Source organism: Bactrocera neohumeralis, chromosome 6 (genome assembly GCF_024586455.1).
Source record: "Bactrocera neohumeralis isolate Rockhampton chromosome 6, APGP_CSIRO_Bneo_wtdbg2-racon-allhic-juicebox.fasta_v2, whole genome shotgun sequence".
Taxonomy (NCBI): Eukaryota; Metazoa; Arthropoda; class Insecta; order Diptera; family Tephritidae; genus Bactrocera; species Bactrocera neohumeralis.
The window spans coordinates 34,936,504-34,962,414 of NC_065923.1; the positions used below are offsets into that span (position 1 = coordinate 34,936,504).

At 35.6% G+C, this 25,911-nt stretch overlaps 1 protein-coding gene across 1 annotated transcript; it reads left to right on the top strand.

Annotated features, from left to right (window-relative positions):
- Positions 1–25,911, top strand: LOC126762996 (organic cation transporter protein-like). Its single transcript, XM_050480139.1, has 4 exons — positions 1–701; positions 20,373–20,821; positions 24,368–24,560; positions 24,683–25,911. The coding sequence occupies exons 1-4, from the start codon at positions 277–279 to the stop codon at positions 25,617–25,619; spliced, it is 2,004 nt and encodes a 667-aa protein (XP_050336096.1). The 5' UTR covers positions 1–276; the 3' UTR covers positions 25,620–25,911.

The window sequence follows — 25,911 nt, forward strand, 5'->3', positions numbered from 1 at the left end:
ACTAAGCGCCCACTTCAGTCATTTGTTTGTTGCGCGTTCGCGTTGAAGTGGTGTTCTCTAAAGAATAACGCGATTTGCGAATTTAACCAGCGTCTGCAGTAAGCGTTCAGTATCACATATCATATCTATTGGTGAATGAAAATAAGTGCACATTAGCTCCCACAAGTGAATAGTAGAATAATACACCGTCAGTAAAGCAATTATAACTTTACGCTCCAACACACCTTTGCATAGGCATACATATGTGTGTATGTATGTGTATACATGCATAATTAAATGAAAGTGAAAATGCCACAAGACACAATGGAACGCCAGAACCAAATCATGAAAGATAATATTAAAGATAAATACGGACGTCCCGTTAAGCCAGCTGCAACGTTCACAAATGCTGCATTCACCAACGATGAGCATGGTGCAGAGACCATATTTCGGCGCAAAAGCGGTAATGCCAATGGTCTACAGTTGGCGGAAAGTGGCAATGCCAAGGAAGCAAGTGCGCCGAATCCACCGCCTATGGACTTCGATGACATACTGCCGTTGATTGGCGAATTCGGAAAATATCAAAAAATTCTATTCCTACTGATGATACCGTTCGCCACATTTGTGGCCTTCGTTTATTTTTCGCAAATTTTCATGACACTCGTACCGGAGCAACATTGGTGTCATGTGCCCGAACTGGAAGAGCTCACTGTGGAGGAGAGGTAAGTTCAAAGATTACAATACATTTTTATACCCTGAACAGGGTATATTAAGTTTGTCACGATGTTTGTAACATCCAGAAAGAGCGTCGCAGACCCTATAAAATATATGGGCCATTGCATCAATTGGCGACATGGTTTTGTACCCGTGGTTCTCCGATTTTGACTAAACTTTAGAATATCAGAATATAGACCAAAAGAAGAATATCTGTTAACTTTTTAGTGGTCAAAGTTGCTCCATTGTTTTTTGGCGCGCAATTCAAATTGAGATCAAACAAAAAAATGACTATTTCTTTTATTTTTTAACGACCTCAAAATTGAGTGAAAAAAATTTTGAAGTTATCCAATTTTATGTAAAAAAATCTCAGCTTTCTGATAAAAATATTTTCAAAATCCAAAAACCGTTTTTTTGTGCTTTTCCACCAACTTTTTTTCAAAATTGACTTTTCCATTCGATTCCTCGTTAAATTCTACATAAGAATCAGTGTTCAAAAATATGGGACTCTGATCTCATGAACAGCAAAAAAAATGCAAAGTTCTTCTTTCCATATCGGAACCGCCGATATCGGACCACTATAACATATAGCTGCCATATAAACTGAATGAACGGAATCAAGTTCTTGTATGGAAAACTTTCACATTTGACAATGTATCTTCACCAAATTTGGTATAGATTATTTCCTAAGGCAACAATGTAATCTCCGAAAAAATTCTTCAGATCGGATCACTATAGCATATAGCTTCCATACAAACTGAACACAAAGTTACTAAAAAGAACTGCACCTGTGAAGGGTATATTAGCTTCGGTGCAGCCGAAGTTAACGTTTTTTCTTGTTTCTACTTAAATGAGTTCCGTATTAAATGAGAAATCTATACGAATGCTTTAATTATCATATATCAATTTGTTGATCATATCCGGCTAAAATAAACCCATTCTTGGGCTAATACCATATTGTATATAAATTGTTGTGAAAACCATATTTTAACATAAAATTCTAATAATGTAGAATTACATTATACATTATTAGAATTATAGTAGCCGAGTTACTTGTTGTAGTTCAAACAAAGAACCAGACAGGATTAAGTTTTGAAGTGATCAGCTTTTTAATTCGTTTGGAGCAACAATCGGAAAACTTGTACAATGGCATACATTATCAAGTTAGCATACTAAGAATTTTGGACAATAATGCCAGTTTGAAACCATACTACTCAGGTTGCATTTGTTCTGGCTATCAATAGTTCAATACATAAATAAATAATAATACATACATACATATGTGAGTAAGCATCAATTGATTATGATTCTAGAATATACTATAAACAGCTACAAAAGCAGCTGGCCGTGCTCGTCTTCCTCACTCTATATTTAACAAAGAAGCGTTCAACTGGTTGTTGGTATCACAATTATGAAATGTTCTCAAGTGAGTACAAATTTCTTAGGCTGGTCCGATTAGACAAAAACTTAATTGAAATATTTAAGGAAATTTGCTCCCCAATTTATGAAAAATATTGCAAGTATATTAAATTCATGTGTCAGTGGTTCCTCAATCACAATTGCAGATGGTATGAGATATGTTTTCGAAGGGTGTCGTCGCCCCGGGCGCAACGTCTTGGGGGCGGCAAAACGATCTTCGCTGTTTTTTAAAACTCCAATTCGGGCAAAAATTCCTGAAAATTGTGTCAAAAGTGTACAAGATATACGGCGAAAATGGGTTCTTTTTATGGCTTTTAATAAGATGTCTTGTAAATTTACTATCAATTTCCTCAAAAACCGTATTGTGAGAATTTTGGAACTTCAGAATTTGCGTGGCCTTCCTAAATTTTATATACTTAATATCGAAGATATTTAGGTAGATAGATAAAAGGGGGCGGCAGAACATCCTTGGCCCCGGGCGCCCGAAGTTGTAGCTACGCCACTGTATATGATAAAGTAATACGATCCGGAAAATTTCTTCAGATATTGTAGCTTTGTCTCGGACAATAATCCATGTCAAATTCTGTGGAGATATCTGTTAAAGTAGAAAAGTAAAAAAAGTTTTCCTTACAAGAACTTTATTTTGATCGTAAGCATCTTATTGGAAAGAAAATTTTCAGATCGATCAAAAACTGAAATATAAGTTCGCCTATATACAGACATAGATACAGCTTAATTCTGATTATTTATATATACGATCGATGCCAATGCTGTAAAAGGCTTACGATGATTCGGTTTTATCAAAAACACAAGCCTAGGAGTGGTACAAAGCCTTCAAAGACGGTCGAGATCGTTGATAACATCCCTCGTTCTGGACGACCTTAAAAACCGTAATTACCGTAAAAGTCACTTTAGATATGCTTGATCGTGCGAATTCCGATCCCACATTCATGGAGAGCACTATAACTGTCGTTGAGACATAGGTTTATGAGTTTGACATGCAAACAAAAACCACGCCAAATCCGCTCATTGTTTTATTTGTCTATAAGGAGTTCCATTTGGTCATATTGAGACGTTTGCGTGAGGACATACGTCGAAAACAACCGAAATTGTGGAAGAACAACTCATGAATTTTGCTCTATGATAATGGACCGTGGCATCGAGCCACATTTAAAGCCAAGAACGAAATTAGTACCATCGATCAACCACGTCACCAGATTTGACTTCGTGTGATTTTTTCTTATTTCCCAACTGAAATTGGCACTTCATGGAATTTGTTTTCAGTCGATTGAAGAGATAAAACAAAATTGGCTGAAGGAGCTGAAGGAGAAAGTGCTTATGAAAAGTGCTTCGACGACTGGAAGAATCATTGGCATAAGCGTATTACATTTTTATTTACAATTTCCGTACTTTTTTAGTACCTTTTTGGTCTGGCGTCACTGTCTCTGGCGGCGAGAGCATTCATTATAAGTCTTGTATGGGTGCCGGGCCACAGCGGAATCGCTGGTAACTGCAAAGCTGATGAGCTAGCAAGGAAAGGCACCCTCTTGTGTTCTACTACTAGATAGCTGGGCCTCGCGGCTGCTCGGTCAGCGATGGGCCAGCATTAGTACCTGCGCGGTCGCAAAAGCCTTTTGGCCAAAGATAGATCGAAGGAGATCTAGTGATCTCTTTGCCCTCAACAAGGCTAGCCTCTCATTAATGATGGGGCTCATGACGGGCCACTGCCCCATTGGCATACACGCTGTAAGACTGGGAACCTTACCGGACGCCCCATGAAGAAGAAAAACTAGCCAGCACTTCCTTCTTGACTGCCCTGCTTTTGGGAGGTCAAGACTGCACTTCGACATCCCACCGATCTGAAGAATCAAATTTATATTGGCACTAAACGCCGATCTCTATTCGAACACGAGAGTTCATTTTTCATTTAGGACTACTTCTAGTCCATTGCCGTACTTTTAACCTAACCTAACCTAGTACCTTTTTGTCCCAATTATTTATTATATAGGGTCTCCCAAGTTTACTTCTTTGTATAGCAACTTCGTGGCTAACTTAATACACATATACTCTTCAGGGTATAATAAAATAATACTAATACGTTTTGTTGTAGTAATTAATTTAGATTTTGCTCCGATTCATTCTAAATACGAAAAGCATGAAAGACTCATTTTCCGCAGATGCAATTAACGTGACATGATGTAACTGGGGCAAATGGGCAATGTGCATCCACATGTCTATATATTCGTTTTAATAGCTGTTATGTGCAAAAGTTATAAGTAAAAGTGTAAATAGAGGAAATAGTTCATATTTTTCAAACAAAGCAAAGTTAGCGCTAATTGAAAACATTCCTCCTCAGAAATACCAACAATCTGTAACTTGAGCACATTATTAATGTAATGCGTACACACCATTTGTGTAAATAAATTTCATACTTTTGCATTTCGAAATTTTCCGTTGCAAATCAACACAGATTAATCTTCTAAGTTTATAAGTATAGACAATGAACATGATAATTGGAAACAGATTAGTTTCATCTAAGCGCGAAAACTATTAACTTTGCTTAATATTTGTTGCATAAACTTTTTCTTCTCATCATTTCTCATAAGTTACTTTTTTAGCCTGCCACTCATGGCATTAATTAGCTTTAATTCAATCCGCAAGAGCATTTTGTTTTGGACAATCGGACTGATGCTTGCATCGTGAACATATCTATTGAAAAGTTTCATTGGACAACTTATCAGATACATCGACGGAATAATTTTTTGCAGCTTGCGTTGTCGTCTTTCATACCTTTCGACAAACTAGTGCCCGTAAATAGTAAATAACACGCAAAATATTTCATTAATCATTAATATTAATTTTGTCGCGTTCAAAGTAATCCCCACCAGATGTGTGCCCACTATTTTTCTAGTCCTCGAAACACTTTTCATTTTTGTGGATGTCCTTCAACTCCGTCATTAAATTTTGTTTTATCTCTTCAAGCGACAATTTCAGTTTGGGGAAGAAGAAAAAATCACACAGAGCCAAATCTGGTGAATACAGACCCAAATCATGGTTGATCGATGGTATTCATTGCGTTTTTAGCTTTAAATCCGCTCACAATCGTGGCTCGATGCGATGGTGGATTACATATCATCATGTAAAGTCCACAATTCCTACCTTTTTTGACGGATGTTCTCACACAAACGCCTCAATAGGTCAAATAGAGCTCCTTATTAACCGTCTGTCTTCCGGAACACTTTCATGATGCACGAAACCACGAATATCGATAAAAACAATGAGCATCACATTAATTTTTGAGCGCATTTGGAGTGTTTTTTTTGGTTGGGCTCATTTTTTTTCTTTCCATCCCGTTGACTGTTGACTTGTTTGCATGTCAAACTCATAAACCCATGTTTCGTCGGCATACATATATGTATATGGCCCCAATGAATGTGGAATCGGAATTCGCACGATCAAGCATGTCCATAGAGACCTGTTTACAGTATTCTTTTTGAAAAAAAAAATCACCTTTATCGGGACGAGTCGAGCAAGAACGCGTTCCATACCCAAAATATCCACCAAAATCATTCGAACGAACTCTCTAACACTAGCCTGACGATTTTCAAGTTCCATATCACCTGACGTACCCTGACCTTCTTGACACCATCAATCCATGAAGTAATCTTAGTTCTTCTAGAAATCTGTGGCATTCATCGACGCTAAGGTTAGAGATATAGAAAGCCTTCTTTGCAATTTATAATGAATGCAAAATTCTGACAGTGAATTTGCTAAGTTGGTAGGGTTGTCCTTAATTACTATGCTAAATATGAGCGCGATCTGTCAACCAGTTTCTTTACAGCAGCTGCTTAAATCGGTACCCCTCAGCAGTGCGTTGCGATTTTTACAATGAACAAAAATATGGAAAAAAAATTTGTCTCAAATTTTGTGTTTTTAACCAAATTTTGTTTGCGGAATCGTTGTGTTGGAAAAAGCTTAGGGTGTTTCAGTTTAATCAAAAACACAAGCCAACACGTGGTACAAAGCCTTCAAAAATTAGCACGATTAGTAAATAAACGTAACTTCTGTGAATTGAAAAATAGTTTTTTATTAAATTCCAAGTTGACGAAGTCGCTGTCAAAAGTTATACATATGTATGTACATACATATGTATATAAAATGTTGTTTATTATTTTGAAGAGCAAGTAAAAATGCACAGATAAATACTATTTTCTATTTTCCATATACATACTATGTACATATGTACATATAAGTACATATAATTTTTTTTGTATTTAATTACCCTGTCATGTAATAATATGCAAACATACGATTATGTAATTATGTTTGCCCACATATTCTTCTATACAGCAATACACGGCTCAGTAATCACAGAACAGAAAATAATTAAAAAAGCACTAAGGCTAAGTTGGGGCAGAAACGAATGAATGAATTCGACATTTTGCAGAAAAAAATATTATTAGCTTTTTTCAATTTAAGAATTTAAGAAGTTATACAAGTATATTTTTCAAATTAAAAGTTTAAGGCTAACGAAGTTACAAAGGCATGTTAATTCCGGAAGATATACAAACTGGTATTGATAGTGTTTTTTATCCGATGAACAGGGTATATTAAGCTTATCACGAAGTTTGTAATTACCAGATGTAAACATCGGAGACCCTATAAACAATATACCATACATAACATATACCATATACTAACTTAAATGATTAGCGTGACGAGCTCAGTTGATTGAGACATATCTGTCTGGCTGAATATACGGGAACTAGTCCCTCAGTTTTTGAGATATCGATCGGATATTTTGCACATGTCTTTTTCTCTTTAAGAATAGTGTAGAACTCTTAGATAAAATCATAGATTCTCTATTAATAAAAAGTAAAAGTCACTATTGACAAAGCAACTACACTCTTTCATATCAAGGTCAATTGGAAAGTCCCCGTTCTGAAATGTAGATATTACTACCATAATAAAATACACATGATTTTTAGTTGGTCCAACCTTCAAAAAGCGCATGTATAAATTTGACAGCTGTCGGATCATTAGTTTGTGAATTATATCAAGTGAAGCAACGTTTGTTATAGTAAAAAAATTATTAAAGGGAATTTCGCGTTTTGAGAGAATATTGCTTTTTGAAGGCAAAAAATAATAATATTCTGAAGATATCAACTCAATGTGTACATCTATCATTCACGAATATTTTGATTAGAGAATGCTCTGTGCAAAGTGGGTGCCGGGCAAGCACACTTTTGACCATAAACGTGACAGAGTTGATGATCCACAGCAGTGTTTGGAGATGCTCAAGCGTAATAAAACCCCTTGTTTTGCATCGATGTGTGACTAAAGATGAAACATGGCTCTATCATTTCACTCTAAAGCTGAATCGACAGTCATCTGAGTGAACTGAATACGTTGAGTCTGCTCCAAAGCGTAGAAAAACGCAACAGACAGCTGGCAAGGTTATGGAGTCTGTATTTTAGGATACGTATGGAATATTTTTTTATTTTTTGAAAAAGGAAAGACCATCAACAGCGACTAGCGACTATTGCATAGCGCTATTGGAACGTTTGGAGGACGAAATCGCAGAAAAACGGCCTCATTTGAAGAAAAAGAAAGTGCTATGTCAGCAAGACAATGTACCATTACAAGTCAGTGAAAACGATGGCAAAAATCCATCAATTGGTCTTCGAATTGCTTTCGCCGCATCCACCGTATTTTCCAAATCTGTCCTCCCGCGACTATTTCCTGTCCTCAGATCTCAAAAGAATGCTCGCTGGGAAGAAATTTTTGTTGCATGAAGAGGTGATCGCCGAAACTGAGTCCTGTTTTGAAGCAAAAGATGAATCGTACTACAAAAATGGTATCGAAAAGTTGTAGAGTCGCTATAATCAGTGGATCACCCTTGTTGAGAACTATATACATTTGTTGAATAAAAAAAAAACGATTTTGCAAAAAAATATGTTTTACTATGGTAGGCCGTGGACTTTTCGCTTGACTTGTTATGTGGGATTTATATAATTTGTGTGATCTGATTAGATCAAATTTGTATTATTTATTTCTTAATTTTTATAACACTTGTAAACAACATTTTACGTGCGATTTGAGAAGTTTGGATAATTCCAAGATTATTTCTATTCGCTGATATATGAGTTATTCTTTTCTAAAATTTTCACAACAATATTTCCGTTCCATTTACTAAACATATAGTACATACATATATCAAGTAAGTAAGGTTAGTAAGAAAAGTCTTGAGTAAGTCTAAATGAGATACATATATCATAAAATCATTTATGCTTCAAAATGAAAATGAATCATTCAAACGTCATCCAAATATAGAATAAAATACAGAAGAAATTAACCATAATCGTTGTAATCATTAAACCCATTGCGTGAAAAAAACTGATAAAAGCATTGAAATTTTATGTTTCTTATGAAATATCGAATGCTTAAAATAATTTATTTTCAAAAGAGCAGTACTCCTCAGGCTCGTTCTTCTAACGCTAATAACAGAAAAATATAAGTCTTCATTCACCGAATTATTATTTTAATGATTTACATAAATTACGTTTTTGTGGTGGCATTTGGAATTAAGCCAGTGTGGATACTTGGAATGCTTAAAAAGTCAAGCCACCGTTGCCATTAAGACTACAAATACGAAAAACAGCAGAAGTGAAAATTGGTTTGGTCAATGCCATGCAGTGGTATCGGCGCCGGTGTTAACTATACACTTACATACATATGAATATATCGTGATCAGGCGGGTGTTGTACACGAATATACAGTAAAGTAAAGTTGACTTAAGTAAATTAACTGGATATATCACGGAAATTCGACGAATCGTTGAAGACAGTTCAAATAATTTTAAGTGTGCCACTTGCCAAAACGAACAGGTGGCAGTTACACCTTTTTATACTTGAATGAAAACAATTATAGTTCTGAAATATAACTGCGTTGACGTGGTTCACTGCAGAAGTACCTACATATGTATAAATGTATGTATGTATTTTTAAAATAACAAAATAAGTGTACATTCGTACAACTTAATTTGTTCTAGCGTTATAATAGCCGATTGCAATTTCATTTAATAACTGTGCTATTAAATATAATACAAAAATACTTCAAACAAGTTTCCTAGCAACATTTCATTAGCTCAAAATTTGTCTACATTCGCATTGAGGCTGTAACAATTTTCTTCATTCATCGTTATGACCTTTTGCTTCCCCGCGGTGCTATATAATTCAATGCATAGTATGTCTATGTACATATGTCAATCGTTTGTAAGTTACAAACATATCACAAATGGTACCACCATAGAATCACCGATATATGTATGTATGTGTGTTCATAAATATGATTACACCACAGCGGCTTCTCTGCGCAACAGAACATTTGATAAAGAATAGACATCTTTATAAATCTTAGCACACATCTTTCTACCAACACTAGGCTACACAATACTAACACGAAGATTTAACTTATTCCAGAAGACTTTTTATCGTATATTTTGATAAAGTTGACACTTTTCTTTTGTCCTATTTAGTTGATATACTGATCCGTATCCGGCCTTTTAGATTAAAAGTGTGTATGTAAAAAGGTCTACTATTACTCGTGGGTTTTTTAGCTTTCGCGCACACATACTCGCTGAAATTTAGTATACCTTGTGACAAAAAAGCACTCAGAAATTGTAATCTAATTCCGCTGGTAAATGACATTTCAAAAAAAAAATGTATTTCACTAAGTTGGTAGGATTGTACTTAATTAATATGCCAAAAATGAGCCCGATCTGTCAAACAGTTTGTTTACAGCAGCTGCTTAAGTCGGCACACCTTAGTAGTGCATTGCAATTTTTACAATGGAAAAATATCGAACAAAGAATTTTTTTCAAATTTTGTATTTCTAAACGAATTTCGTATGCGGAATCGTTGCGAATATTGGAAAAAGGTTACTGTGATTCTGGTTTTCTAAACTGAAATTGTCGCTCCGTAGATTCCGTTTTCAGTCGATAGAAAAGTTAAAGCTAAATTTGCTGAAGGAGCTGAAGGCCATCCTAAAAAGTGCTTATGAAAAGTGTTTCGAGGACTGGAAAAAATCGTTGCCATAAGTGTATTACATCTGGTGAGGATTACTTTGAAGGCGACCAAATAAATATTGATGAATAATTAAACATCTTGCGTTTTATTTACAATTATATTTATTAAAAAGTGCAAGTATCTCTCGGATTCAAAGTATATCCAAATAACACTGGTTAACAAAATTTTAATTTTTGTCACATGAAAACTCATATCAAATTTTGAATGTCCTAGGGCCACTTTCAGTTTTTCTTCTGACATCAAAACATATATTTTCCTTAAAGATGTAAACATCAGCTATATTTAGAGAAACTATATTAAAACTGATGATTTTCGTGAATATTTGACTACAGAAAGGTCTTTTTTAAGTCTACAACAATAATCTGCTGGCATTCCGGCGGCCCATTTCTCTTAATATACAAGCGATTCTCCATTAAATGTCTCTCGCTTCGTTCGTCACTCACAGCACCCAAATTTGCCGAAAAGAAATCCAGTTGAGAGTGCAGCATATACATATATATTTAAGGACATTATATGTTCATTTACTAAGTCTTTGTAATTTTAGATTTAAAGTTTCCTAGAAGATTTAGGGACAACGTTCACAAAACATTTTTTCTAGGCGAGTTTTTCCTGATCATTCAGTTTTTCTTCAAAGCTCTTAACCTTTAGTTGTTGCCGTATTTGTGGACCTACCAATATTTCCCGTGTAATTTTTGTCTCGCTGAGTTTAGCGAATTTTTCTTTCTGATGTCAAAATCCATTGCCATTTCTAGGCATAGCTTTTACAAAATTCTTTATCAGACCGAGTGTGCAATGATCGTTAAAACACTTTCATGACACGTTTACGATGTAACAAACGTATGTATTATGTAAGTTAGTTGAATACAATAATTATTCAGATCGTATAAATGGTGTTATTTGAAAACTTATATGAGTACTTGTTGTCACAAAAAAACTAGGTCGTAATTTTAACCAAGTTATTATACTTTATATTATTAACGACAAACAATGTTTAGCAGTGTAATTTGTCAAAACAGTTACAATTGCATTTAGGCACCGGATAGGCATTTAAATGTGAGGGGCATAAATATATAATTTGGCTAAATTCCATGTTGATGATAAGTGTCAAGCTGCTCAAGTTCATTTATACACGTTTGTTCTATATATTCTTAGCGCTCGATGCTAATATGTTCCTTAACTCACTTTAGCTATGTCCATTAGGGTTTGCGTTAAGTTTTTTTCCCCCAAAAACCCGTGAAGTTTCTAGTTTTGCTCTAAAAAAGAGATCCAAAGTAAACAAGCTTTTTATTTTGAATTTAAATCATATTTCTGTTCCTATCCATATAACTTGAGATTTTTTGATATTTTGAATGAGCAGGTAAATCTACAACTTTGAAAAAAACTATATTTTAATGCAAAACTCCGCGCTCTACAGAAAGCGTTTTGAAGATTTTTTTCATAAAAGCATTTCTTTAAAAGTTATATGGAGTTAAAGTAATACATCAAATTATCTGAGCATACCCACAAGTGACTTACGTATTTAGTGTTGTTCATACGTCATGGTGTACTGTATGAATACCACGCTTTTGATGCAAAATTTTAACTGCGTAAAACTTTTAAAGGCACGCTTTTATGAAAAAAATTATTCAGACCTTTTTTGTAGAGCGGAAATTTTTTGTTAAAATATCATATTTTCAAAGGTATAGATTCATTGACTTTGGAGATAAAAAATATTTACAAAAAGCAAAAAAATCTCATATAAAATATATGGAAAATGAAAATGATGAAGGCTCAATTAAAATTTCAAATAAAGAGTTTGTTTACGTTGGATCCCTACTTTTAGGGCAAAAACTGAAACTTCAGAGGGCAAAAATCAGTAATGTTGGGCAATAACAGCCACCCTAATGCAAACGAATACCAGTATATATCCAAGCATTTTAGTTATCTATTTTTGTAAGCTACACATTTCATTATTGTTATTCAAATTAAATTTTCTGTTTTAGCCAAATGTAGGTTTGTAAGTATGTATGTACATTTACTAACAGTATTAAACGCGGCAAAGCTAGAAGAACTATAAGTGGGCAACTAACTGGCAAGTGTTCAAGTCGACAACTGCCTTCAAGTGTATAAACAGTTTGCCTGAATATTTTCTGTCTTTTAGTTAGCAGTTCACTTCTGCATCTACATATTTTAATTTTAGAATTAAGAGCTAATTTGATACGCTTGCCATTTCATGCTGCATTCCACTGTCAGCGACTGCAAAACTGTATTTAGAAGTTGATGTCTTTTCATTGAAATTTGAATTTTCCGCAACGGAGTGGAATTCACATTCCCAATAGCTTTAAAAATTGAGGTTTCTTAAATTTGTCATTTATTCAAGGCTTCTCTAACAAGCTAACAAGTTTCGAATAATGCGAACTACGTTGGAGAAAGCTTAGTGCGGTTAAGTGCTTCGACGTTTTCTTGCATTGAGTTCAGATGTGAACAGTACAAAATTGTCTGATGTGTCATCCCCACGGCACGGCATCTAATACTTTAACAGAATATACGAACCATATAATACATGTGTTTACTGTATGTTGGTATTTACTGCGAGATGTGATGTGTGATTTGTGGAATGTCGCACATATGGTTTTAGCATTAGTTGAATCATGCATTTGCCCGTGTTAGAACTTAAACAAACGAACTCTTATGCAATTTGCACAGCTCAGCGGTGTGAAAAAAACCCTTAGCTTTGGTTTCGCCGAAACTAAGGCACCCTTCACAAATAAAAAAGTTTACAAATCAAGAACTTGATTTTGATCAGTCAGTTTGTATGGCAGCTAACGGGTGATCCAAATAGAGGTAATTTTTTCAATAGCCTTTTTTGACAGATCACGCGTGAGTTGTGTCAAGAGATTGTATTTCGCGGGCTTCGCTCAACTTATGGTCAACATAATCAGCCTACTGAGAATACTATTCGCAACACCTTCACATTTTACTTCAGGATTTTGAACTGAAAGCCAAATTTTGTTGAGCGATGAGGCCCATTTCTGACTCAATGGGTCTGCAAACAAGCGAAATTGCCGCAATTGAGACGAAGAGCAGCCTGAAAATATTCAAGAGCTGTCATTTCATCCAAAAAAAACAACAATTTGGTGTGGTTATTTGCATATTTCTTCAAAAGTGATGCCAGTGAGAACGTAACCGTCAATGGCGATCGTTATCGCGCCATGATAACCGACTATTTGTTGCCTGAAATTGAACCTTGTGATCTCGGCGACATTTACTTTCAACAAGACTGCACAACTTCCCACACATCGCATCAATCAATGGATTTTTTAAGAGAAACTGGTGAGCAGATAATTTCATTTTTGTTCGATTGGCCCCCAAGATCGTAGGATATCACGCCATTAGAGCATGGAGTAAAATATGACGCGTGCCAATCGCCAGTTAAGTGTCGAAATGCGCGAATGTGTCATCGAAAATTGAACTCAACGGATGTACCATCTGAGACGTAACCGCGGTCAACATTTGAAAGAGATAATCATCAAAAAATAAATGCTAAAGAATATCCATTTATATTAAGGCCATATGAGCCGCTGAAGGAAGAAATTGATAATAAATAATGGCTGAACAAAGCTATGGAAAACTATGTGTCTTACACATCTAATATATATCGGGTGATTTTTTAAGAGCTTGATAACTTTTTTTTAAAAAAAAACGCATAAAATTTGCAAAATCTCATCGGTTCTTTATTTGAAACGTTAGATAGGTTCATGACATTTACTTTTTGAAGATAATTTCATTTAAATGTTGACCGCGGCTGCGTAATTCGTCAATTTTGGGCAACTTTTTCGAGCATTTCGGCCGGAATAGCCCGAATTTCGGAAATGTTGTCTTCCAAAGCCTTGGAATAGTTGCTGGCTTATTTCTGTAGACTTTAGACTTGACGTAGCCCCACAAAAAATAGTCTAAAGGCGTTAAATCGCATGATCTTGGTGGCCAACTGCCCATGCATCCCGAAAAATGCACTGTTTGGTGTGGTTTGTACGCTGGTGGAATCATTGGACCGTATTTTTTCAAAGATGCTGTTGGACGCAACGTTACGGTGAATGGCGATCGCTATCGTTCGATGCTAACAAACTTTTTGTTGCCAAAAATGGAAGAACTGAACTTTCGGTTGACATGTGGTTTCAACAAGATGGCGCTACATGCCACACAGCTCGCGATTCTATGGCCATTTTGAGGGAAAACTTCGGAGAACAATTCATCTCAAGAAATGGACCCGTTTGGCCACCAAGATCATGCGATTTAACGCCTTTAGACAAAGTCTAAAGTCTACAGAAATAAGCCAGCAACTATTCCAGCTTTGGAAGACAACATTTCCGAAGAAATTCGATTCCGGCCGAAATGCTCGAATCTTCTTTCCGAATGGACCAAAGACGCAGCCGCGGTCAACATTTAAATGAAATTATCTTCAAAAAGTAAATGTCAAGAATGTCCATATATATTAACGTTTCAAATAAAGAGCCGCTGAAGGAAGAAATTGATAATAAATAATGGCTGAACAAAGCTATGGAAAACGATGTATCTTACACATCTAATATATATGATGTATAGGGGTGTATAGAGTGTGGGCCCTCTGATCCATCAATATTGATATTATATTTTATTTATTTTGTGACTCGATTCGTTTAAAACATCCTGAAAAAAACATTCATGCTGTTATCAAAAAATTAAAATTTTCAATTGATGGTGACAAAATGTTGTAAAGCACAGGGCTCCCCTGAGATTTCTCGGCCCATATCTTCCCCGCTCTTGCCTGTACGCTGTATACTATAGTCACAGCAACGCGTGGTTAGATCTTACTAGTAGACATATGTATATATGACAATTACGAGTCACGTTGTTCGTCCGGGGTAAACTGCTGAACTACTGAACCGAATTAATAAAACTTAGCACACTGTAGCCAGTTTAAACCAACTTAAAAGATAGGCTAGTAAACTAATATTTAAAAGAGAGGATCAATTATATTAAACTGTTATATTCACACATCTCAACAGAAGAATCTATTAAAAACTAAAAAAAATACAATTATCATAACTTTGAGTAAAATGTTGAATGCCGTAAAGAAATATCAAAGCTCAGAGATCACTCGAAGCATTGCACAAAACAATGCGAGATTTAAATGGCAACGATTATCTTTTCGGCCGAAATATTTATGAAGCACTCAATGCATTGACTGGGAAGTTTAAGGAAGAAATATTGCTTTAGCAGCAGAGCAATCTTCAGCAGGCTCAGTTTGCCATTGCGTTAACATTTGTCATTTCTCTAAATAAGTCTTGAAGTTCAAAATAACCATTTTTGTTTAGATTTTTTTCACTAATGAACATTACTATAAACATTTTTTTTAAATTAATTTCCAAATACAATCCTTTGGATTTTGGTACGTTTTCGTCTTTATTCGTAATACAATTTAATCAATTGGGGAGTATATTTCATCAATTCTACTTTTAAACATTCAAACTTCATACACATACTATGGAAGAACGCTTAGTAGAAGTAGAAAAGCGTCCGAAGCAATTACCTAGTCCAAGACTTGAAACAACCGACTTTCTTCCTACTGGTTCTGCACTCTATTTGTAAAATAGTGAGCAATATTTTGAATGAAAATGTTGTTGTTACAACAACTTAAGTGAGTTTAAAGTTAGATTTAATAGCAAACGCTTGCCAAATTATAAATATTCCAGTATTTTATGCAAATCTAATGACAATCTCTATGCGCACCTGAACAAATGTGGATGCTCATAATACATAGTTCATGCATTTCACATGTCTGTTATCAAGGTTGTTGACAATTTCAGTTGACGCAATGTCGTTAGAAAGTATTTAGATTTTCCGTTGCTTTATTAATAAGCATGTTTAATATAGTAATAACTAATTATGTGTTAATACAGCTCGTTACTACGAACAGAATTAGCAGCACACAGCAGAATCGTTTAGATTATTCGGCTGATCGCACGTCAGCACACTTGTTTTGGTAAGAACAGCAAGGTTCTTTACAGTATAATATCAAGGCAATTGACTTTTATTCGAAATTTACCGTATTTCATTTCGACCAAATAAGCCATAATTGGCTGGCAACCAAAAACCACACAAATGTCAACAACAAAAACAATAAATATACTATACATAACTGAAGCACTTGCAGCAAGCCACAACTACAATAAATAGCATTGAAGGTCTATCCGCTTGTCAAGTTAATGGTTAACGTTAAACACATTACAAAAACTTATCGACATTAAATCTCGCGTAAATAAACGTGGTCGTAAAGCTTCACAGCAGCATTTTTATAAATAAACGTAGCTTGTTGCACAGCGCATTTGTAGTTGTGTTCCGTTACCGGTTGTTTGTAATGGCACAAGCTCATTATCGCACTTGCTGCGCACCAATCAAGATCAAGAAAACATAAACGGATAATTTACTAGTTATATTTTGAAAAAAAAATTTATTAATTAAAAATAGTTTGAAGAAAAAGTTGTGAGGAATATTTTTCGCTGCCTCTTGTACATTTCTGGTCTTCATTTTCACCAATTTCGTATATACATACATATGTACAAGTATATATGTTCACATATACCAGTTAAAGAATATAGTAGCGATTTCTATAGCGCATGCTATGAGACTCTTTTAAAAACCCTTGAGAAATATTATAATATATTGTGACCTTGTAACATAGTGAAAAGTAGCCGCAATTTCTAATTAAATTTCCCGAGTAAATGATATTTCAAAAAAATGCATTTTGCTAAGTTGGTAGGACTGTCCCTAATTACTATGTCAAATATGAGCGCGATCTATCAATCAGTTTGTTTACAGCAGCTGCTTAAATCTTGCGATTTTTACAATAAACAAAAATATGGAACAAAAATTTGTCTAAAATGTTGTATTTCTAAGCAAATTTCGTGTGCGAAATCGTTGAGAATGTTGGAAAAGGTGATTCATTTTTTTCAAAAACACAAGACTACGAGTATTACAAAGCCTTCAAAGATGGTCGAGAGATTGTTGAAGTCATGCCTCGTTCTGGACGACTCTTCAACTGATGAAAATATTAAAAAAGTGAAGGATATGGTGTTTGATAATCTTCAGACAAGTGTTAGAGAGATGACATGACATTTCTCGCGAGTCCGTTCGAATTGATTTTGCTGAATATTTTGCGTACGAAACGCGTTCTTACTCGACTCGTCCCAATAAATCTGAATTTTTTTCGAAAAAAATACCGTAAACAGGTATCTTTGGACATGCTTAATCGTGCGAATTCCGATACAACATTCATGGAGAGCATTATAACCTATGAGACTCGGATTTATAACATTTCGGATTATAACAATCATCGGAATGGAGGGAAAAAAATGAGCCGAAGCCAAAAAACCTCGCCAAAGCCGCTCAAAAATCAAGGTGATGTTCATTGTTTTTTTCCGATATTCGTGGTTTGGTTTGAAATTTGTTCCAAAGGGACAGACGGTGAATAAAGAGTTGTGTTTGGCCGTATTGATTGCGTTAGAACATCCATCGAAAACGGCCGGAATTGTTGAAGAACAATTCTTGGATTTTACACGATGATAATGCACCATTCCGTCGTGCCACGATTGTGACCGAATCTAAAGACAAAAACCCAATGAATACCATCGATCAACCAACGTATTGACTAGATTTGGCTCCGTGTGATTTTTTCTTGTCCCCAAACTAAAATTGCCGCTCCGTGGAACCCGTTTTCAGTCGATCGAAGAGATAAAACAAAATTCACTGAATTCTCAATTAAAGGCATTTTATGTGAGTTACCTCATTAAGAATGAGAAAAAAAGCCATAATGGGACGATCCCATCAACCTTGATACCTACTTTCAATCACGTTTAGATCCTGGTGAAACCGCTCTCTCGGGTTCTCACTACAATTTTCTAAATTATCCGAAAACTTATCCAGTTGGTTGCCATTATACCCTAATTTGATAATCACATTTGTTCTTAGATCTTAAAGATTTCAACTATTAACACTTACTTTTTCCAAGCTTCACTTTCCGAAACAGTCATACCATTGATAAAGTCTGTATTTTTCATACGTAAGTCTTATTAAAGGATCAAACAATAGTCCACTACTCAACTTTTTCATACCAAACTTCGAAAATTTTCTATAAATGTAATTGAAAAAGTATCTTTCCACGTCCTAAACTTTGAAAACTTGCTTTGTCAAATGTGTCATTATTAAATCCTTGAATTAATTTTAAGAAAGTAACTCTGACGTAGAGGTTGCAATCTTTTTAATTTCCACTGAGCTATTGTACCCATTTCTGGAAATTTAGTAAGAACATTGTTGCAGATCGCAAGCGAATTACTTTAGAAGCTCAAAGGGAGATTTTCATTGAGTAAAACATTTTTTCGACTGAGGTTTTGATATCTCACTTTCGAATTTTATTAAACCTCAAAATCTTCCGCATATTTCCGGTAAAAACCCTGAGTGTGTAGTTCACATGCTATTAATATGGCCGAAAAATGGACGCCGAACACTAAGCATGACTGAAAAAAATAAATTTTATTACTAATAAGCCGATAATTGATCAAAATATAAAAAATGCAAATATCATAAAGACAAGAACGCATACAATATTTTCGTGTATAAATTCTTAATCTGAACACTTAAAGCCATCGAAATTTGCTGAGGTATCCAAGGCAACAAAAATAAATAATTTTCTTTACAGCTGTGTAATAATCGATTTCACTCCAACTTAGCAGTTTCTGCCATACATCCAGTTCCTATAAAATACTACATTTAGTATGAGCACATTCTCACGCTAACCGCCCTCTCTGCTAATATTTGGCCAACAGCTGTTCACCGATAGTCAAAATTAGAGCACGTATATGTACCTAATTATACCCTGGCCAGTATATGTACATATATTAAGTTTGCCAAGAAGTTGGTAATAACCAGAAGGAAACTTCGGAAACCCTGTAAAATATATATATAAACGATCGGCGGGGCGAGATATAGCCCACATCCCTTCGACTGCCCCTATGTCTGTATATACGCAAACCAGTATCTCAGTTTTTAAGAAATCGATCTGAAATTCTCCTTTAGAAAAAACTCATTAGTAGAAATATCGGACCATGATATCAAATAGTTCCCATACTACGAGTAACTGATCGAACAAAATCAAGTTCTTGTATGGAAATTATTTTTAATTGACGAGATATCCTCCCAAAACTTGGCCCGAATTATTTTCAAAGACAATGATTTTATTTCTAAAGAGTTTTTTCAGATCAGACCACTTTAGCTGATGGTTGCCATACAAACTGATCGATCAGAATTCAGTTCTTGCGTGGGAAAAAAAATTTTTTTTACGAGATATCTTGACGAAAATTGGCATGGATTACTTCCCAATGCAACGGTACATACCCCGAAGAAATTGTTCAGATCGGACCACTACAGAATTTAGCTGCTATACAAACTGGCCGATCAAGTTCTTGTATGGAAACTTTTTTTATTTGTGAAGGGTATTATAACTTTGGTGCAATCGATGTTAACCATTTTTTTCTGATTTGTATATTTAATTCAGTTCTAATGCCTAAGGCACCAGATTTTCTTAAGTATTGTATGTATGTGCATGTTTCTTCTATGGTATTGTTGTACTGTTAATATAATACTTTAGTCATTCGCGGATAAAAAAGCATTAGGCGCAAACTCTCAAAGTTCGGCAACCGCAGCTGAACATTGGCTTGAACTAATTAGAATGCAAGCGTTAGCCACTTGTGCGTTACGGCACCTGCTTGGCGATTGTACTTAGATTTTGGTAAATTGACATAGACAAGCAAATTTTTTTCTAAATCACGACAAAACTATTTCCTCTCGCTTAATCAAGGTCGAGCGCTCATTCTCAGCTTATTGTTCAGCCACAAACGTTGGTATGCAGAGACCGGTCCAACCTAAAAGCGTTACTGCCGTTCAGCATAATTTTTGGTGGTACTTGCATACATACATATGTATGTATGTGTGTATGTATGTCTGTTTGTGTGTTCTTATTAAAAATTTTGGTGTACACGCATATTTATAATCTGCGCTGTTTCGTGAGCACTGTTTAATTAGTTTATTTTTTGCCTATAATTGTTAAGTGTTTTTTAATTTCTTACTTATCCATTCTTTCATTATTCATTTTTTGCACAGATTGGCGCTGTCAATACCGCGTATGAGCGGCATTCGGGAATATGACAATTGCAAGATGTATGATGTGAATTATACGGAAGTTTTGGCGAAGGGCATGCGCAAGGCTGATCCGAGCTGGCCGGTAGTAGCTTGCCGCCAAGGTTGGTCATACAACTTCACCGATTATCCATACCCCACAGTGGCAACCGAACAGAATTGGGTTTGCGAGCATGATGCGCTGCCGACTTATGCTCAATCGATATTCTTTCTCGGCGCTATTGTCGGCGGCTTACTGTTCGGTTGGATTGCCGATAAATTCGGTCGTATACCTGCTTTAGTCGGCTGCAATTTGATTGGTTTTGCGGCCGGTGTCGGCACTTCGTTTACGAGAAATTTTTGGCAATTCGCCTTGATGCGCTTCTTCGTGGGATTCGCATTTGATAATTGTTTTACAATGATGTATATTCTCGGTAAGTATGAAATTTTGTTCTAAAAACAAGAAAAAAAAGACCACGTCAAATGAGGAAGTTTCCCATGCAAGCATTTGATTCCGATCATTCAGTTTGTATGGCAGCTATATGCTATAGTCAACCGATCTGAACAATTTCTTCGGAGATTACATTGTTGCCTTAGAAAATAATCAATACCAAATTTCGTGAATATATCTTGTCAAATGTGAAAGTTTTCCATACAAGAACTTGATTCCGATCGTTCAGTTTGTATGGCAGCTATATGTTATAGTGGTCCGATATCGGCAGTTCCGACAAATGAGCAGCTTCTTGAAGAGAAAATTACGTTTGCAAAATTTCAAAACGATATCTTAAAAACTGAGGGACTAGTTCGTATATATACAGACGGACAGACAGATGGACATGGCTAAATCGACTCAGCTCAACATACTGATCATTTATGTATATACTTATATACTTCATAGGGTCTCCGACGCTTCCTTCTGGGTGTTACAAACTTCGTTGCAAACTTAATATACCCTGTTCCGGGTATAATTATATTGAGGTCAAAGACCAATCCGAAAGTGTATAGCATATTCTATGGAAACCCGTTTCTTAGAATCTGCAAGTATTAAACATACAGCCATGGACACATAAATAGCACACATCTGAATCCCATATTAATTCTAATTTTTTTTTAATCCTAAAGTAGCTGAACAATAAAAATTTGGTATGTATCTACTTGTCACTATTATGAGGCTCATTTCCCTGCATAAAAATACTGTTTATTTTCTATTAAATTTTGTACGCGACAATTTTATTGCGTATAGTGTTGATTTGAGGTGGACACATAAATAGCACATTTTTAAGTTCGTACTTTTTTTTTTAATTTTGTGTGAGGTTCTCGCATATTTTTAATTTAATTCTGCGAATATATAATTATTTCATCGATATTTCGTTAAAATGAGAAGGAAAAAAACATTCCACGCCGGAAAAGGGAGTCCTTATATCCAATATGAGCAAAAAAGGAAAAGATCCTGTCAAAATTGCTAAAATAATATATTGCTCTCCAAAAATGTTATAAAATGCTCTTTATGCAACAAAACAGACCCACCTTGTGTCAATAAAAAGATACCAAGAAAACCAGGACCACGTAAATCCGATATTTGTGTTGACAAATACATAGTACGGAAGAGCAAAGCGGATCCTTTTAAGCCAACCAGAGAAATTATGATCGAAATTAATGACGAATATGGTGTGGACGTGTCCAGAAAGCTTGTAGGAAGACGACTCAACTTATCTCAACTTTTTGGACAAATTACCAGCAAGAAACCACTCCTGTCAAAACGCCACATCAAAATTCGACTGGCATTTGGAAAGGCCCACGGAGACAAACCAGCACAATTTTGGAAGAACGTGTTTTTGAGCGACAAAACCAAGATAAATAGGAAGGTTCCAGTTGGAAAATCATTTTTACGTCGTCCACAAGGTCAATCCCTTAAACCTAGGTATACCAAAAAAACCATTAAGTATGGCTGTGGAAGTATCATGGTCCGCGGCGTGTTTTCATGGCATGGCATCGTGCCAATTGTTCGAATAAGTGGTAAAATGGACCAGTTTTAGTATTTGGATATACTGAAAAATAAAATGTATTTCAATCCATGCCCATAAACTGGACATTTATGCAAGACAATGATCCGAAACACACCGCAAAGATAGTAAAGTATGATCTCGGCAATAAAAAATTTAAAATTTATGAGTGGCCTGCGCAAAACCCAAACCTGAAACCAATAGAAAATTTATGAATTGATATAAAGTTCAAAATAGCAAGCAAAAAATTCAAAAATTTTGATGATTTATGGGCTGGAATTGAGGAGCCTTGGTATTCAATCCCAAAGGAACGATATCAAGAACTGGTGGACAGCATGCAGAAAAGATGTGAGCGGATGCTTAAAAATGATGGATATTGTACAAAATACTAACGAAATGAACAATCTTTTGCAATTTTTTAATAATTTTTATAAATTTTTGTACCTTTTTTTAAGCCCCTTTTCAGATTGTGCTATTTATGTGTCCAAGCTGTCATATAGGATATTGATGTTTTCGTCTTTTTTTGGCAATAATAAAATATTTATTGTTTCAGTGTTATAGTTATATTAAAGTGAATAATTTTTAAAATAAAACGCATTCCTCTTTAAATCCGTAAGTGATAAACCTAAGGAATAAATAACTGTTTTCTTATTTGATGACCAAGTGTGCTATTTATGTGTCCATGGCTGTATGTAAGTATATACATATATAAAGAAAATACATATACATGTTGAAACAGAGTCACTTAACGGTTGTTTGTATCAGCCAAAAATAATAGAGGATAGATAGATATAGGGTATATATGAGCAGGATGATAACAGATTGATTATACATATGTCTGTCCGTTGTTGTTGTTGTAACGTGTACCAAACATGGTAACCTCCTTAACATGGTAAGAATTAGATAAGAGAAAGGAGAAGGGTGTCAGATATGTAGGGTTATCAGGGCATGCAAAGAGGTGGCTAGCGTCATGCGTGGGCTCATTGCACGCTGGACATATATTGGATATGTCTGGAGATGGGGTCTATTCTGGATAAGTAGGAGGTTAACCTGCTATAGTATCCAGAACGAAGCTGCTCAAGGGTCACTCTCGTTTCTCACGGCAATAAGAGTTCTTCGTCTGCAATGGGTGGTAGTTTCACTCCAAGTACGCCATTCACTGAGAGGGAGTTGGTGCAGGTGTTAATGGTTCCGCTGTGTATGGCGGTCAGTGCTTGTCGAAAGTTAGTTGCGTCCAAAGTCTGACCGACGTATTATTTGATGTCGTCGACGTAGTTGAGGTGATGCTCCTAGGAGGCGTTTCCACCCCAAGCAGGTGGACTGCAGGGATGATTTCTGCGAAAGCACCCCAATAGGAACTGTTTAGAGAGGTGTTCATTATCCTCCTTAATCCAGGCGATCATATTGGTGCGGCATAGTTACCGACCGGCCTGCCGATTGCCTTGTATGTTGCCAACAACGTTTCTTTGTCCTTTCCCAATGTGCTGCCGGCTGGCGACTAGAGGATTTTGTGTGTGATGTCTGTCCGTCTGTTCGTTCGTCCGTCCGTTCAAGCTGTAACTTGAGTAAAAATTAAGATACCTAATGAAACTTGGTAGATATGTTCTTTGGCACTATAAGAAGATTGGTATTTGAGATGAACGTAGTGGGACTACTGTAACATAAAACACCATTAACCGAAAACATGTCAAGCGCCATAACTAAGCCGTAAATTACGATAAAAAAAAACGGAAATTTGACACAACAAATCACAAAACAGAGGGGCTGGGGTTTGTAATTTAGGCGTGGCCCAACCGCTAATAAGTTTAATGTTTCTCAAATTTTTTTTTATTATCTTAAGTGCCATAAAGACCCTTTAACACTATTAATATAAATAATGATACCTCGAATTGATTAAAAATAAAACTTAATATCCATATACAAAATATAAAATATAAAATAAATAACATTAACATACATACATACATTTTTTTGCAGTTCTAGAGTATGTCGGCCCTAGATATCGGACGTTCGTCGCGAACATGTCGATCGCATTGTTTTTCACGGCCGCTGCTTGCATTTTACCTTGGATAGCATATTTTATTGCAGACTGGAAGCTGTTTGCAATCGTTACATCTGCGCCTTTGATTTTGGTCGTACTAACACCTTTCGTAATACCTGAATCTGCCAGGTAAATAACACAAACTGACCAGTACTTACATATGTATATACACATATACATGCATACATATGTATATATGTATGTATATAATAATGTTTTGACTTTTTGATAATTGACCGATTTAATTGCAGATGGCTTGTATCGCAAGGGAAAGTGGACAAAGCTGTGTCTATATTGAAAAGACTTGAAAAAGTTAATGGCAAGCACGTGCCAACGGAGACCTACCAAACCTTCAGCGCCAGTTGTTTGAAATTGAAGCAGGAAGAAAACAAAAATAGCAGCTATTCAATTCTGGATCTTTTTAAAACGCCCCGATTGCGACGCACCACACTTCTACTTATTGTCATTTGGATGGCAATTTCACTGGTGTTTGATGGTCATGTACGAAATGTGAGCTCGCTAGGAGTAAATGTGTTTTTCACCTTTACTGTGGCTTGCTTCACCGAGTTTCCGGCCGATTCCATACTAACAATCATACTGGACAAATGGGGACGACGTTGGTTGGCTTGCGGCTCTATGGTTGCCAGTGGTATTTTCAGTTTGTTCGCTACACTTGTGCCAACGGGCATTTATTTCGCCTCATTCGCCATTATGGGTCGCTTTTTCGTTAACATTTCATATAATATTGGCCTGCAATATGCCGCTGAGATCCTACCCACTGTTGTACGCGCGCAAGGAGTTGCTTTCATTCACATCATGGGTTATGTGGCCAGCATAATCGCTCCGTTTGTTGTGTACTTGGAGAAAGTTTCACCAGTTCTTCCGCTTGTGATTTTGGGTGTTCTAGGTATTATTGGGGGTCTGCTGGCTTTGTTGCTGCCAGAAACCTTGAACCATGATCTACCACAAACACTAACCGATGGTGAAGAGTTTGGACGAGGTCAGAGTATTTGGGATTTCCCATGCTTGACGAAAAGGATGGATGAACCTAGAAACTTAGAAGAACGACAACAAAATTTTGTGCGTTCTACGCAAACGGGCGCTTCGCTGCGATCTTCAACTCGTGGTGAACTGCGTTCAAGTATATTAAGAAGGTCCGTGAATTCACGATACTCATCGAAACTTTAAATTAAAAAAAAAAATGTACTTATTTAAATTAATTAATATTAAGCATTAATTTATCATAAGTATAACTGAAGCAATGCTTCCTACATATTGATCAAGAAGTTAATTGAGTCCATAAACTTGTGATATTAGTAATAATTATATACAAATGCATATATATACATACATATATGCATATAACGAACATACTATAATAAAATAAGAATATAAACATTGGAACAAAGGTATAAAAAAAAATAGTTTTAGTTGTAACATAAATAGCTGAGGTTATAAAATATTTAATAATCTCCCAAAT